The following is a 17120-nucleotide window of genomic DNA, read 5'->3' on the forward strand; positions in this document are numbered from 1 at the left end:
AAATGTGCTCCATGGGGGTTGCGGGGAATGACACAAAAGCAGATGATTAGTCTTTGGAAGCCCAAGGAAGACACAGGAAAGGCTGAGCAAGGGCAAGTGGCCATTGCAAAGGAGAACCAGGGACACCAGCCAGTCACTGCAGACAAAGCAGCTCTCAAGGGCATGCCAAAGGGCCAGGGTCGCTTGTGTCCCCTTCCCTGGGAAGCCAGGTGTGAGGTCACCACACATGGGCAGAGCAAAGTCAAATTTGTTTTGTTTTGTTTTTTTCTTTTATATAATGCTTAAAAACAAGCCAACATTGGGGTGTGAGTGGTTTCTGTATTCCGCCTCTCCCAGCCCCTCTTTCCCGCTGTGGCCTATTCCAGTGGGACCCTGGGGACATGGAAAAGCGTTCAGACACAAGAGCAAGGACACTAACCTGAGAAGTAGCTGCAGGTGAACTAGTTTCCTTACCACTCACTGTTGCCCTCTCATTGGCTGCGGCTTCTGCCACTTCTGCCTTCTGCACATTCGAATCCTCAGAAACTGGAGGCCCTATTTGCCCCCGACCTTCACTCCCTGGGGTGCAAGGAGGGTTGCTGGTGGTTTTCCGGGTTTGGCCTTTATACCAACTAGGGTAAAACAAGGGATCCGCAGTTTCCGCTGCTGCAGGGACTGGAGTTTCAGACTCTGTGGTCTGCTGAGAGCCAGTGGGCACAACCTCCCCCTTCATCAAGACAGATAAATTCAAAAGTAAAAAAAAGAAAAAAAGAAGAAGAAGAAATAAAAGCAATGGATGTCAGTTCCCTTCGGGTTTGAACACTGAGCTTTCTGTGTGCAGTTCCCAACGTAGTGGCTGTTAGTTCATCCCACCCTCAGAAGTGCTAAGGACGGAACGCTGGCGACAGCGCCCCCTGCCTGGCAACTGGGTGTGCCCCCTCTTCTATTCTGTGCTTGTCTGTCACTAGGTGGTAGCTCCAGCAGGCAGAAAGCAGAATCCTCAAGTAAAAGTTGCTTATAAAATATCGGATATTAGAGAAGGGTCAAATTGTTGACCAGAAATAATTTTGGGGGCATCATATGGGAGCCCCTCAAAATTCTTTTTTAAAAACCAAAAATTGATCTCACTGATCAAATCTAACCCTCATTTAGTCACTACACCTCTTTCAGTTTCAGCACAATCGGTAGACCCAGAATTTCAAGATTTTAGAAACTATAAATAGTATTTTCGCCTGGTTTTGCCTGGTTTCCTGTGGAGATAGAGCACAGAATATAGTCCCATCTCTGAGTTCTTCCTCTGAGATTTTGTTTCTACAGATGATTTCAATCCACCCTGAAAGCAGGTGCAATGCCAGTGCTCCTCTCTGATAAGTCTGCATTTCTCCAGCTCAACAGGTTGGATCCTGTATGCTGAAGTGTCATGGAATCTGCACAAAGGCTTGAACACTGGACAGTGACATCTTAGAAACATAAGGTCAGCCAATCAGGTGCAGCATCTGTGGTGAGCTAATTTCCTAAGATATGTGTTCTTTCTTTCTTTCTTTTTTTTCTCTGACCGGCAAGGGGAACGCAACCCTCGGCATGGTGTGGTCTGCACCACGCTCAGCCAGTGAGTGCACCGGCCATCCCTATATAGGATCCGAACCCGCGGCCTCATCGCTAACAGCACCACACTCACCCAAGCAAGCCACGGGGCGGGCTCCTAAGTTATGTTTTAAAAAGTCTGTCAATACGCAGTCTCACAAACACATAGAAAACCAAGCTTCATTTGCTTGCCCACTGAGGGAAAGATACAGTTGTATTTCAGAACAAGCAACAGGGACATGGCTACTGTGGCTTCTCTACACCCTCTATTATCTACAGGAAAATTAAAAACTCTAAAAGTATAAACATATAATCACTTTTATTTCTCACCTTATACTATGTCTCACCCTATACCCAGCACTGCACTCACTAAGCAACAAAAAGCAGACCCAATCCCCATGACATCAGCTCTCTAGGAATGAACATGTTGCACACACACAGACACACACACTTTCCAGACAAAGGTTATCTCAGATTTGAGGGTGTTATTGGTGGAAAAGTGGTATTAAAGTAAGTCTTGCCAGCCAGCTGCAACAATAATGAACCTGTGGAAGCACCTAGAAGACCTTGCTCCTTGTCATCGTGACTGTCCTGGAATCTTCTGTTTGCCACATACAAATGTCTGGTGTATAGTAATCTTTCTCTTAATGTGGAACAAACTGGCAGGCCGTCCAGCTGCATGTCCTGTGGGAAGGAAGTCATGAATAGTTACCTGTGTCACTGGGACATCCGTGGCAGGTGGCAGGACTGGAGGAGGTGCTGGAGAGGAGACCGGGGGTGCCTCTGGGACAGCCTGGACCTCCGAGGCCAGCAGAGAGGGCTCCGAGGCCTTTTCTGGACCTGCATCTTCTCCTGGTGACTCTGTCCGAACATTTTCTCCCTCTTCCACTTCTACCGCTTCTCCTCCTCCTCCTTCTCTTTCCCCTTCTTCATCTTCATCTTCATCTTCTGGTAAGGTAAAGTATTTTAAAAATTGTTACAACAACCTCTGCAGCCGTGGAAACAGTCAGTGGCCAGTAGGTACAGCCCAGGCTAAGGCTGGGGTGGGGAAATCCTTTCCAGCCGATGCTCCACGAGGGTCCAAGTGTGACATGCTGGGGCTTTGTGCTTCAGGTTAAATGTGGATGCGACAAATGGGAAGGAACCGTCACCACCCTCCTCGCTTCCCTCCCCAGTACAAAGTCCTCACCCTCACTGCACACCATCCGCCTCACCCCCCACAGCCTGTTCACGTCTTTATCATAGTGTGCCACATCTGCAAGCTCCTGGAGGCTGGGATTGTCACTTCCTCATCTCCGGCAAAGTAAATAGAAAGGCAACTCCCTTCCCTATCTCAGAAATCACACAAACCCTCGTCTCATTGTAATTGCTCACCTCCTTTGTTCAGTGAATATATGACCTTTGCCAATATCAATGCCATGACTCTTCCTAAACCACTCCTCTTAATATTCCCTCAGACAACATTAAGGATATGATGTAATTTTTTTAAAAGATCTATCCTAAAGATTTGCCTCTCCCATTACACCTGTGGGCACTGGTACTGCCTCATGGCATTATTAGTGGTCTAGCCAAGGGGTGTCATCATGCACACAGGCTGAGATGAGTCAGGGTGATCAAAGTTTTGGTCAGCTCCAAGGTTATTTTCCTCTTTTCAATTATTTCATCAGGATAAGTTTCCAGGAGTGGGATTTATGGGCCAAAGTATAGGGATGTGTTTATAGCTCCTGGAGTATGTCTGGTCACATAGACCAGCTTTATTTCCAGGTTCTGACTTATTTTATGACTTGTTACTGTTCTTGTCCTCTAAAGTTTAATTGCGTTAAGTTGATCTGCTGTCATATATAGCCCTATGTTTTATTTTTATCTCATCCTTAACCTTGCTCCTGATGGCACTTGACATCATTGAGGTTAACACTTTGTGTAGGGTTGAAGTTGACAAATCATGTCACCATCAATTATTAAGTATTTGATTCCCAGAATCAAATGCCTGATGATGGCATTAAAATAGACACTATGATACGCAAAGCTAAATAAACACTGTCAACAGACTATATGATCCTGTGATAAAATAGAGCTTCACGCTGGATTATGATCCTCGTAAACTTGTCTACATTCATTCTGGAGGTGATTCTAAATCTCCCCTTCCCTCCCACCGAATTCTTCTGCAGCTTTCACACACCTGCAATTTTGGCCAAATGGTCAAAAGGATAACAAACCTCTGTAGAAATCAATTTCGCGTATTATTTTTTCTTCTCTATTGAGGTTGACTGTGAAGTGGTTCATGTGCTCATAACCATGTTCTATTTTCTCCATCTGAAATGCTTTTGAGGCTTCAGAGATTCTGCAACAAAGACAAGTTGCTACTTTCTGTCACTGTTTAAAGTTTGATAGCTATGGATAAAAATGAAGATATGTATTTTTCCATAAAATAAAAATTACTTACTTTTGTAACAGAGTTTTGGCATTCTGTGAAGGCAAACAAAAATAGGCTAACTTAAATTATTTTCATCGAAGAGGGTGGTGAGACTTAATTCTTTCCTTTGTTTACTTTGAGAATTTCATAGCTTAGTTTCTAAATGCCATAAATAACTACTGCTTTATATCAGATCCCTCTTATACTTAAGCAATGCCACAGATATATATTTACCGAATTGTTTAAATAAATTAAGATATAAGCATATAGGAGGGTTATATTTTAGTTGGTAAAATAATGAAAATGTGATAACAACAAATTTTCCAGCACCCACCTTTTGGGTTTGTTTCCTTGGCGCCAGAAAGAGACTTACCTGCAGAAACACCGCCATTTCTGGCTCATCCATGAACTGGATTCCTGACTCAACCAACTTTGATACGTTCTCCAAATGATCAGAATATTTTTTGATCAGAGCACGGACACGTTCCAGTTTCTCCTCTTGGGTCCGGGTAATGGCTCGGGTCATTTCATTCTTTCTCTCCTCCAGGATGCCATACAGGTAATCAAACTTCTCACAAAGCTCCTGTTTCTGTTTTCTGCAGCATTCCTGTTAGGTGGGTTAGCTAATGTTAGAAAGTGTTAGAAATAAAGTCTATTTGGAGAAATCACCTGGACATTTTGGGAGACAAAAACATTTACTTAATGTAGAATATTTTTTCTTTTCCCTTAAGCTGTCCCTTTGGGTATAGATAGCCACTGTGTTGATGCTTTTGAAATCCCATTTTTACAAACTAGATATTTAGACAATTTAAAAATCAAATTGGGCCAGCCCGGTGGCGCACTGCTACAGTGCGCCGCTTGGGAGTGCGGTGGCGCTCCCGCCGAGGGTTCAGATCCCACATATAGACCGGTTCCCGCTCACTGGCTGAGCGAGGTGTGGGCGCAGCACCGAGGTTTGCGATCCCGTTGCCGGTCCCGGTCCGGTACGGGCGCGACACTGAGGGTTGCGATCCGTTGCCGGACACGAAAAAAGACAAAAAGGAAAAAAATAAAAAAATAAAAAAATAAAAATCAAATTGGCTAAGTGGATCAATGATTTTTTAATTTTTTATTCTTTATGAATTACAACAGGTTTTGTTTTACATTATATTTGGGTTGTATAGGTAATAGGTTATATTTTTCTTTGTGGGGTGTGTGTGTGTGTACGTGCAAGGAAAAACCTATGGTTTGTATTTCCTGGTTCGTGCCTTTCAGCCTCTCTCTGCTCCACCTATACTGTTTCACTTCCTCCATGTAGATTTTGCAGCTTCCCGAGGGTTTCCCCCTCCAAGCCAACTCACATGCTGAACCCAAAATTAATTTCTTGCAGTACAGTTTTAATCATATATTTTTCTCTGTTATGACTCCGCATTACACAGAGAATACCTTTTAAACCTCATAACTGGCTCTCAAGACCCTCCATGATCTGGCTCCAGCTTTCCTTCACAATATTCCACTATTCTCCATCACATACCTTGCATTCCAGCAAAAACAAACCACTCACTTTCTTTGCTAACACTTTCCCCTCTGTCTACAATGCTTTCCCCCGAGTCACAGTTGCAAACTCTAAGCCATCTCAAAGACGTTGTTGGAATGCCACTTCTTCCATAAAGCTTCCCTTGATCTCCATCAATGCCATCTTTTAACCTTCTGAAGTTCCATAATAGTTACCATTTATGGCATTTACGTGTATCTACCAGATTCTCTATTTACCCAGTACTGTCTAAGAGAGGGAAATACTGGCTCTGGTCATTGTTCCTGGAGAGAAAGGATGTATTGGAATCTGGCTTGCACATTTTCATTGCGTGGCTGAAGCATTTCTTTACCATCCAGTTTCCTTTATGCTGAAACCATGTTTAAATGATAATTAATTTTCCAGTTGGCCTAGTCATTGGCCTTTTTGTTTTTCAAGCTTCAGTAAGCTTGGTGTGTTCATATGCCAATCTCCTTGGACCTGACCATCTCTGGGTACAGGACCTTTACAGCTGAGAACAGACTGTGAGCTATAATGATCCAACCTAATTCTCTTGCCCAGTGGAGTCTTCTAGGAATCTGGCTAATTTATTTCTGACATCTCTGACCTCCATATGACCCTTATCACATGTTTTTTCATTTTAGTAAACATTGATCTATTTGATATCATGTATTGCATTGTTCCTTTACATGAGTTTCTTAAATATCTAAACTATAGTCTTCTTAAGGGTAGACTCTGGGTCTGCCTAGGAAACATACCACCTTGGATAGTAGATGTTCAATAAATATGTGTTGTATAGATATTTTAAAATTATGTCTCATTTTCCCCCAATTTCTCTACTCTTCTTAGAGGAAGAGGGGAAAAAAGATGAACTAAACCAAATTGTTGATTATGAAGATACTCCACAGATGTGCAAGAAATACATCCCTCACTCCACTCCCTCCCTTGAAACAGTCAATTCTCATCACAGTTTCAGAACAAATTATAGTGCATGAAGGAGATTTAAGGGTTCAAACCATTCGAATAGTAAATACCAGTTATTGCTGTCATCCATCCATCCATCCATTCATTCATTTAACAAATAATTCTTAAGCACGTCGTTTGTGTCATGTACTATGCAAGACTTTGGGGATCCAAAAATGAATTAAACATAGTTCCTGTTCTCTAGGAGCTCACAGTTCACTGCATGAGAAAGAAAATGGGCCAATAATGTAGTACAATATAATAGGCTGAACATGAAGGACTTTAATCCAACCCTTTGTGTAGGTGAGGGACGTTTGTGGGGAGCCAGGGGTATTGGCTCAGGAAAAGCTTCTTAGAGGAAATGGTGCCTGAGTTTTGCCTTAAAGGATGAGTAGGAGTAGAGGAGGTGGGGGAGGGAATGAAAATGCATGGATTCTTGGCAGTTGTCAAAGTAATAGGACAAGGGCGCACAGAGAATGTCAAGACATGGAAATTGCGGGACTTGCCAAATTCCCATCCATTTCCAGCCCTTTGGCTTGAGATTGGGACTGTTACAACCAGGCCTGGGAAGTGAAGCTTGTTAGTTGTTTTCCAATCAATCTTTCTTCCACTGCATTTATTTACCTCTGTTTTAAGCTTACAAGCAGCCATGTGCCTACTGCATACCTGAGATATGCCTCTCCAATATTTAATAGCCCTGCTGCTTACCGTGAACATATAATGGTTTTCAGCTTGTTCTAAAATAAACTGTGCACTCAAAACATTTATAGTAAATATTATATTAACATGTGATACTGATAGAATATCTTCGTTTCATAAAAGTTTTCTTCTATGTGATTTAATATGTGTGAGAACATGCTAGTTTATGAAAGCCAAATTGTTTGCAATGAGAATGATGTGGACTCATGTGTATTTTAGTATAGTCTCTCAAGCCAAATAAAGATTTGTTTACCATTTTGGCCATATAAATTTTATTTAGTTGATTAAATAAAATAACTACTTTCATTCCTATATTATTTTCAAGTATTATTTTATATCTATTGTGTTTTTTTTAACAATTTGCACTATGTTGAATTTTAATAAAATTGCTATAACAGTGTAAAAAAGGCTGCCCCATGCATGGTCTATGCTTTTATAATAATTATATCACTATATACTTTGTAAAGCACTTGTAGTATTACCTGGCACATAGTAGGCACTATATCAGTGTTTATTAAATTAGGTCCAAATTCCTTAATTTGAGTTATTCAGTTGTGGAATTTTGAATCTGCATGGAATATTAGAATGCTCCAAATGACTTCACTCACATGGAGCCTGAAACTCAACAAAGGTGTCACTTCTCAGGGCCATTCTACCATTTATTGTTGATGTGTGGCCTAGAGTGAAGGTCTTTGAATTCCTGGGTCATTGCTACTCCCATCATGCCCAGCTGTGCCCTTACTTTTAAGTAACTTGAAAAAAAATTTATATGAAGTGCTTAGCCTTCTAACAAATTTACTGTGCTGAAGGTAGGCATTTTAAAGGCAAGAAACCTTAAAATGTTTCAGAATTATATTCATTAGTTCATTCCTTCAACAAAATTCACTAATTGCTTACTATAAACAAGGCATTATATGATCCAAAAACCTACCACAATTTTCCAGTATTCTAGAGAATGATAAATATAAGATATTGAATTATTATATTTTCTAATTTATTATAGAAAAAAGCACCTTTTTCTCTTGCTTAATTTGCCTTTAATATAATTCTGTGCAAAATATGGTAAGAGACAAATCTGTTTCTGAAATGGGAAAAAATACATATCTCTCTTCCCTGGAATTATGAAATCGGGACTTAAATACTTTTAGAAATTATCTTAAGATGTTCAGGTTAACCTAATATAATCAAATGTGAAACACTCCATGGAATTAAAAGTCTTTCATACTCTCTGAGGTGGAATCAACACATGAGACAAACTTAGGTGCCTTTCGCTCTTCCTTGGCTACAAGGTCATCAAAGTGCCGTGAAAGCCAGGGAAGAACAAACACCTCAGGTTATCAATTCTTCCTCCAAGCTAATTAAGGAACAGGTATATATTAGGGAAAAAGATGTCCTCAGAGGCCACCTAGCTACCAATAGTGATTACGCTGAATGTAGTACCTACTGTGCCTTTGTAAACGTGAACCTGCAACACTTTCAACACTGACTTTCTAGTAACCTAAAAAACAGAATGGGAAAAAATATGACTTCTGCATTATCAAAATGTCTGCAGGTAGCACACTTTAAAGGATAATTGTTATCTGCAAAAGCATGTTAGCAACCATGTTTATCTCTTTTCCATAAAAACTTCCTCACCTCAAAGATTTCTCCTTGCTTTTAGCATACATTTTCATTTATTTGAGTAAAACAGTACGTATCTTTAAGTCCAATTCCAGACTATATACCTACCCACTCTCTCCACTTCTCTGAATAGTCATTGAATCAATATATATACTTTTTGTAATTTCAAGTTTATTTTCTCAAATATTCTCCGTTTTCTTCTTTTTGATGTCTGTGGCTCTCGCTTTCTCTGTGTGTGCCTGCGTGTGTGCACCTGCATGAATGTGCTTAACAAGTGAAGTAGCCTCCACCATGAACACAGTAGGTCACAGCCTCCAAGCGTGTTGTGATGCAAAGGCTCTGGCTGCAGCATGGCCTTCCTCCTGGGTCTTCCAGACAGTTATATTTATTGGCTTCTTAGGCGAACCAAATCAAAGTTGTCCACAATACTTAAATGAAAATAAAATTCGTCCTATCTCTAGGGAGAACACATTGTGGATGCAATATACCAAAAATGGGTGGTTTAATAAAGGGAAGACTATCCTGCCCATATTGAAATGGTAAGATGATGATAGGTGGAATATTTGTTTCTAACCAATGCCAAAGTTTCTGGATGAAAACAAAAAAATCAAGTAGTCATTTGGTTGTTTCCTTAGAAGTGACTAAGTAACCTTCAATATTGAGCTAAAGCTATTGTTCAGCTGTAGCCCTTTATGAGGACAATGTTAAAACGGACAGATTCCAATTTTTAGCCACCTTTACATGAGGGTACTTCAAAAAGTTCATGGAAAAATAAAATGAAAAGATAACATGAATCCTTCCATGAATTTTTTGAAGTATCCTCCTGCTGTGGGTTGAATGTGTCCCCCAAAGGTTCATGTGTTAGAGACCTGACCTCCACTGTAACAGTGTTAAGAGGGTGAGAATTTCTATTATGACAATTCAAAGGTGGGGCCTCTAGGAAGTGATTAGATTGTGAGGACTGTGCCCTCATGAATGGATTAATCTATTGATGATTTAAAGCGTGGTCATAAGTGTGGTTCTGATGGCTTTACAAGGACAGTGAGTGAGCGGGTTAGCTCACTTTTGCTCAGCCCATTCTTGCCATGTGACACCCTGTGTAGCTGTAGAGTCACCATCACCAAGAAGGCCCTCACCAGATGTGCCCCCTGGACTATGGACTTCCCAACCTACCAAACTGTAAGAAATAGATTCAATTTCGCTTTAAATTACTAGTTTCAGGTATTCTGTTATCAGCAACAGAAACAGACTAATTCACCTTGTATTTAAGTAGCAAGAAAATAAGACAAGATATACAGCTACAAAGAGAAGCTTTTTTATAGAAAAAAAATAAACAACTGATGATCTTATACTGGAAAAGTAGGTAGCCTGCCAGGTCAAATGCCATCATACCAGTTTTTAATGGCTGGATTTTTATTGGCTCACTTTTCTCCCAGGCCCTTATTACTCTCTGAAATGATCTTGTTATTCATTTGCTTATTAGTCTGATACCTCTCCTAGAATAAAAGGTTCCTGAGATCATGAACCTTTTATATCTAGCTCATCACTATTTCCCCAGCATTATGTGTATAGAACATGGCCCATAAAGCACACTTGAGAAATATGGTTTGAATGATGTGAATGAAATATGACTTGCATCTAGAAATATTCATCCCTCACTTACAAGCTTCTATTTTGTTCTGTTCTGAAGAAATAGGTGCTTATGTCTCAGGAAAGTTTTTTTGTTTTTGTTTTTGTTTTTGTTTTACTCTGTACAATGAGGGATTGGATTGGAAAATTGCTAAGATCCCTTCTGACTCTACAGTTCTAAGACTCTATGGCTTCAGGTAAATGCGTAGATGTTCCAAAGACTCTTCAGGTTATACTATGCCTCTCTCCATTTCTTGCAAGTTTCAGAGTGTCATCTACAGCACTAAGACATAAATGACATGTCCTAGCTCTGAAATATCAGAACTAGCTTGGGCATGTGCTATGAACAAGACAGGAAAAACCTAAGGCAATCATGACCACTGCTCTTACCATGTAAGAAGCATGGCTCTGTGACCAAAATAGAGCTGGAGATAAGCTCTTAGCCCCAGCACTTGTCACCGAGCAACTGTGGCTCTACCAGCCCCATTCATATCTCCACCACATTCCTCCAACATTCATCAAGACACACTTGTTGGGAGCAGCGGCTTTATATGAAATGCAGTACTTCAAAATTCCCTTCATTAAGCCAAACAGCGCTTCCTCCCAGCACCATCCCACCTGAAAAAACAAACAAACAAACAAAAACCGCATAGTAGATCAATCATACTGAAGAAAGAACTATCTTAAAGTAGGAAGTTCCCTTCAAAGAAGTCAAGTCTAGCCCTTCATTTGTAAAGCTCCAGGTACAAGCACTTAGAGAAGTCCTATGAATACAAACTAGGACGTCTCTAGAAAAGGGACAGACAAATTAGAAAAACACTGTCCTCCAGGCACACAGGCTGGGGCTCAGCCCCTCCCCCTCAGCTGGTGCCTTTCTGTAGTGGTGCTCAGGGGAACAAATTCGTTCAGCAGCCATGGGTCCTGGGTCTCCTAAACTCATTCTCTTTTTTACTATATTGTGTTGCCACTCCAGTAAGCAGGATAATTATGTCATAATTTGTGAGATGTTCTTGGGAGTTCTTTACATTAGGGGTTTTCTGGACTAGTCCAGATCATTTAGAATCTCCTTGAGTAAACCCTATGAGGGCTGAGGGCCAGGTGGGCCTGCTTTGACATGAGCCCCATGGTTTGGTGAGAGCCACATGGAGAGCTGAGTAGGTGTTTCATTCACTCCAGTCTTCTGCGTATAGTCAGCATGTTTCCCAGAAGAGGCTCAGTCTCCCTCCATTGCCAGTGTTTCAAGTTGCCACAAAGCCTCTTCCACAAAGAATACAGTTAATATCTAGTTCCATTCATTTGCAGTTTTTCCCTCTGAAGGGAGTTGCTCAGGCCTGCCATCACAACTATCCAAGACCCTAACAGTCTCCTTCTGACACCATTTAAAACATGCTCCAGGTGCTCCAGTGGTTCAAACGATTGATAGTTCACATCATCAGAATAACTGTGTACCTTCCAAGCTGACTCTGAGGAAAGCAGGAGGTGACAGTTACTGAGCCCCTGGCATTTGCCCCTTACTCTAATTTAGTCATCACAACAACACTGTGAAGAAGGTATTATCATTCCCACTGTAAAATTGAGGAAGCTGAGGGACAGGAAGCTTGAGTAACTTGCCCAAAGTCATATAATTATGTGACAGAGCTAAAATTCAGACTCTGAAATCTGTTTTTTAAGCATATGTTACATTGCCTTAAAAGCATTGCCTTAAAAATTCTGGCATGCTTATTAAAATGATTCCTATTATATTCATACTTCATAATTATAACTGCATGGACAATGTCTCAGAGATGAGAAAAAGCCATTTAAGGAAAAATCACTGTTTTGGAAATACAGTGGATTTGTTCTCATGTAAAATCATTGGAGAATTTTATTAAAATTGTCATTTTTCAGATATTGGAAATGCTAATATCAAATATTTATTGTTCAACTTGTAGCAGTTTCTCCTAGACAGGCATTCATACAAAACAGAAAACAGGACTAGTTCTAAGCCAGCCTGCCTACCTTTGGGAGGGCCAGTATTAATAGCCTGTTCCCTTGGGTATCCAGTGACATAGGATAAGTGCCATCAGTAAAGGCTGAAGAGGGAAGTTACCTTTTCTAGGGATGAGGAGTGAAAGTCAACCCTGTTTTCCCAGAAGCAGAGAGCTCCTGAGACAGTGGACTTCACTCCTTGAGCAGCCCCTCATTCCAGAACATCTCCAGGCCTGGAAGGGCCAATGAAGCTCTAGACCAGAGCAGCCCAGAAGCCCTTCATCAACCTGCAGTCCAGAGTTCAGGGAATGTCTTAGGCTGAGCCACTCTCCACCAGGAGGGCTAGAAAGACTCATGGCTCCTTCACCCACCAGCAGCCCACAGCACAGAGGGAAAGTGCCACTCCCTGTTTTGACACAACTCAGAACACCCTTTTGCAGCTATAGTCACTCTCACAGCCTCCCTTGTCATCACTATAAATTTACATCAAATGCATACATTATTTATAAAGGACAACACGAAGTCCAATGGTGTCATCTGCCCTAAGCTCAACAATGCTCCAGGGCTGGTCCTGGGCCAGGTGCCTCCCCAGGCCAACCCTGCAAGACATTACATGATTAGGGACAAAATTAGATATGTGCAAGGAACGGGCACTAGCAGAAAAGGGCAGGTGTCAGAACCCCAGGTGGGAAGAGCGAGGTGATGATGGAAGGATGGTGCCCACCCCAGGGGTTACTCCACTTTCTATCCCTAAGGAGTTCCTCACCACTCAGAACGGAGAATTCTGTAACTACAGCTCCCCACCCCCTGGCCGGGAACCACCAATGGCCTCTCAAAAAATGTTTCTGGCAGGTGGTGAGTGAAGTCAGAAAGGGAAGCAACCCCAGGCAGAACAGGAGACACAGGAGCTCTGAACCCCTGATCTCTGGTACAAAATCCCAGCCAAGGACCTGGTTTGCTCCCTGTGGTCCTGGCTTGCAGGCTGGCAAGCAGCTGAGTCTCTGGAGTTCCACCCACTGACAGGAACCTGACTCTATGGGAGATCACCTGTGATTACAGGTGCACGGGGTGACAGTTTGTGGCAGAGCCCCTGTCCTCAGGGCCTCTTCAAATGGGGGAGGTTGCGTTGAGCAGGAATGATAGAGTCAGAGACCTCCATGGAGCTCTGAGCCAACTCTTACATCTCTAGATGAGCCACCTAAATGGATCTGAAAGAACCATGTTTATCTCAGTCATATTTACTTATTCTTTATTTTACTGGTTATTAAAAATGTCAGACTCACTTTATAAAAATGTGAAATACAGGAATATATTGTAGAAGGAAGGCATCAAAAAACCCAGCAGTCCCAGTATTCATTGCTCTTAACTTTTGGTGTTTGTGCTTCCTGGTTGTACACCCCATGAACGTGTAGAAGTTTATCTGTGCATATATGCATTCTATACAGGATATGTAAGTATATACTTGCTATGCTTTTTCATCTTATTTCCTTAAGATAATTTCTCAGAAGTGAAATGAACAGGTAAAGGGGGATGGACACTTTTAAGACCCCTGCCGATTTGCAGCCTCATCTTAAAGCCCTGCAGGGAGCTACTACACACTCTCCTCTAGCAACCTGTGAAAGCACTTGTACAAGTGTCATGTTCAATGAATGTTTTTATCAGTAAGAATGGGGTGATGGTCCTGACCGCTGCCAGGAAGTTCTCCCTGATATCTGTACTAAACCCTTCTGCTGAATTAACTTCAAACCAGTTCCTTTCTGTCTTGTTCTCAGTGGAATTAAAAACAGCTGCTTCCTATTGCATCTCTGACTGGCCTCTAGGAAGAAAACCTGTGGTCAGATCTCTCCCTGCCCTCTCGGTGAGGTGTCCTCCAATGCTGGCCAAAAGGAACACGGGTCGTCTGCATTTGTTCAAGGCCCCACAAAGCTTTTCTCCTGGATGCCTTCTCCAGCCTCCCCATCCCAGGCAGAAGGCCTGTTCCTCCCAGCAGTTGTCTCTGATAAAAGCCCAGCCAGCCTAGAGACGGGTATAGAGATTACCTCACTTGCCCACAAGCAACATGCTCCTATTAATACATGTGGGACTCAACGTGGTACTGCACTGGAGTGCTGATTCATGGCTTAATGATTAAACTGGATCTGGTTTTTACTGTAAGTAAGTACAAAGAAAGTTTATATTGTCTACTTCTGAATCTCTTTGGGCTCTTCACCATAAGAAAACTTATCTTCTATAAATGGATCCCAGATTTATCATGGATATTTTCAGGAATATAAGTGGGGAGAAGAAAGGAGATTGATTTTAATGATGTGTAAATCTAAAATGAGATAATTATGGCTAATGTCTTGAAGCCATTATCCAGGAAATGGCCTTTGGCTTTTAATAGAATTTGCCTTTCTAACGATAAAATAATAAGAATAGCTACTATTTATTGGGCTACATGCCAGGCACTGTGCCAAGCATTTTGCTTATGCTTATTTAATTCCTCACAGTAACTCTATAAAGTAGGTATTGTGATTACCCCACTTTTACAGAGAAGAAAACTGAGGGACTGGCTGTACTTGCAGTAATATGAACGAATCTTAAAAACACAGTGAGAAACATGAGGGTGATTAAAAAAGTTCACGGAAAGATTCATATTATCTTTCAATTCTATTTTTCCATGAACTTTATGAAATACCCTCATACAACACAGTACTATTTGTAAAATTAAAAGACGCCCATATAAGACATTATACATTTTACGAGAACACAGACAAACAGAACATCAAACATGTTAGAGTGATTATCTATGGGGAGAACAGGACTGGGAAATGGGGACAAAAGGAAACATAACAAAAGAGGCCTTGCACACAGCAGTGGAGCAACGTGCCATGCACTGAGCAGTGTGACACCGCAACTCTCTACACAGAGGTCCAAGTGAAAACACAAGTGACCCTGCAGTTTAAAGCAGAGAGACAGTGACAGACTGCTCCAGGTTACAGAACCAGAGACCCGAACTTGACCCCAGGTATCTTGCACCTGCCCCTATGCAGCATGGTTGTAAATCCCGTTCTCGAAAAGAGACCTGCCACAGAGCTAAACCTCTAGGTGTTCGTGTTTTGCCCTTAGTAATTATACAGTTTATATTTGATCTTGAGGAAAAAGCAGATTTGCTGCATTTCTGATGTGCGAAGCCCCAGTATGAGCTAAACAGCCAGCCACTCATCCATTCACTCACCAAGTTTGTATTGAGTGTTTATTATGTGCCAGGTGCTGGGCCAGGCAGAGGGCCAGTGGAGAGGAAGGAGCTAGAACTCTGGCCTCCGTGAGCTACCAGCGACTGAACCATTCTCTAACCACAGCCAGGCAGACCTTTCTCCTCCTCCTCCTGGCCCCATTGCAGAGTGCAAATGTGCAGCTCAAACCTGCACATGACTTTCTAAAGTACTAACTAGCATTTCTTAAGACCCTTTGAATCTCCACCAAGAAAGTTTGTTATCATAGCAACAACACTAATTTCCACTACTGGAGTTGATTTTTCTTGTAGCTCATCTTTCAAAAGGAGTTCACCAAGGAAGAACAACATGAGCAAGAACAGCCCTAGTAATTGTGGTAAAATCTGCCTCATTGACTCATGTGGTAAAACCTTTCTGTGCTAGGAGGTGAATATTTCAGAGACATATCAGGAAGGAGGCCATTCTCTCAGGAAAGAATGGAGCATTGGAATGGGGATTTCTAGCATGGCACTGAGGAAGCCACAACCCCCAGGAGTTGCAGGCCTGGGCCAGACTGCCTGGGAGTCACCTGACTCACCTCGATAGTTTTGCAGGTGTCTTCCAGCTGGCTGATCACTCCCTGGACTCTGTCGTTGCTTCCCACAAGGACGGCAATGCCATCACTGAGCTCAGACTAACAGAGAGAAAAGAGGGACTCGTATTCTTAGGAGGTCTCAGTCAACACATTGTGGATTAGTTGTAGTATTGTCCTCAGGGGTTTCATGCAATCCTTAAGGAGTAACAGAGAGGCTTCCGAAGCCTGTGATCCTCCTGATATTGCAAGCAAACTTTTGTATATGAATATGTATTTGTGTGAGAAGAGGTTTCAGAGTTTTCACCACATTCTTAATGGATAATGTGACTCTCTTAAAAATATTAAGAACACTGAATTATAAGCCATTGAGAATATCATGTTCAAGCTGTAGAATTCTAGGTATTGTTAATAAATGGGACAGAGTCCAATATGTGACTTCAGGGACCCAAAATGAATTATTTGGCTAGTGTAGCTCAGGGTCAGTTTTACTTGGGAAATACATGTAGTAAATATACATGTATTTATCATATATTTATTATGGGCCTATTGTGCTAAGAATATAGTGTATACACACACAAACACTCACACTCTAGATGAAGTCCTTACAAACTTAAACCTGTAACATACAACAGATTCTAGGGGAGAAATTTCAACTTTGAAATTCTTTTGTTCTTCTGATTCTATTGTTTGTATTTACCCCCTTCCCAATGCTGACTTATGAAGCCACAGGCAGCTCTGAATGAAGACTGAGGAGGCCTATGTGCTTGGTACAACTCTGCACTTAACTCTTTGATGGGCAAAACATGTAATCAATCTGGACCCTAATTTTCTCACATTTAAAGGGATGAGGGATGGGCCAGAACAGTGGCTGTGAAACATTTTAAAGCTGAAGCATTTTCTTCAAATGGAAGCTAATATGGAATCCTGTAGGCAAAAGTGAAGCTCCTTTGGCCAAACAGGAGT

General features: G+C 41.7%; 1 protein-coding gene across 7 annotated transcripts in view; it reads right to left on the bottom strand.

The window, feature by feature from the left end:
- The window catches only part of TRIM55 (tripartite motif containing 55), a 46834-nt gene that overhangs the window by 21701 nt on the left and 8013 nt on the right, over nucleotides 1–17120 (bottom strand). For 3 of the 7 annotated variants that reach the window (XM_008575734.1, XM_008575735.1, XM_008575733.1), the window contains exons 4-9: nucleotides 16161–16256; nucleotides 4350–4583; nucleotides 4007–4029; nucleotides 3780–3904; nucleotides 2276–2511; nucleotides 419–706 (exon numbers count right to left, since the gene is read on the bottom strand). In XM_008575734.1, the coding sequence (XP_008573956.1) occupies nucleotides 419–706; nucleotides 2276–2511; nucleotides 3780–3904; nucleotides 4007–4029; nucleotides 4350–4583; nucleotides 16161–16256 (1002 nt within the window). The remainder of the gene's footprint in view (nucleotides 1–418; nucleotides 707–2275; nucleotides 2512–3779; nucleotides 3905–4006; nucleotides 4030–4349; nucleotides 4584–16160; nucleotides 16257–17120) is intronic. The other 4 variants (XM_008575737.1, XM_008575736.1, XM_008575739.1 and 1 more) reach the window with 2 other exon arrangements.

The sequence above is a fragment of the Galeopterus variegatus genome, unplaced genomic scaffold, assembly GCF_000696425.1.
Source record: "Galeopterus variegatus unplaced genomic scaffold, G_variegatus-3.0.2 Scaffold1229, whole genome shotgun sequence".
In the NCBI taxonomy this organism is placed as follows: domain Eukaryota; kingdom Metazoa; phylum Chordata; class Mammalia; order Dermoptera; family Cynocephalidae; genus Galeopterus; species Galeopterus variegatus.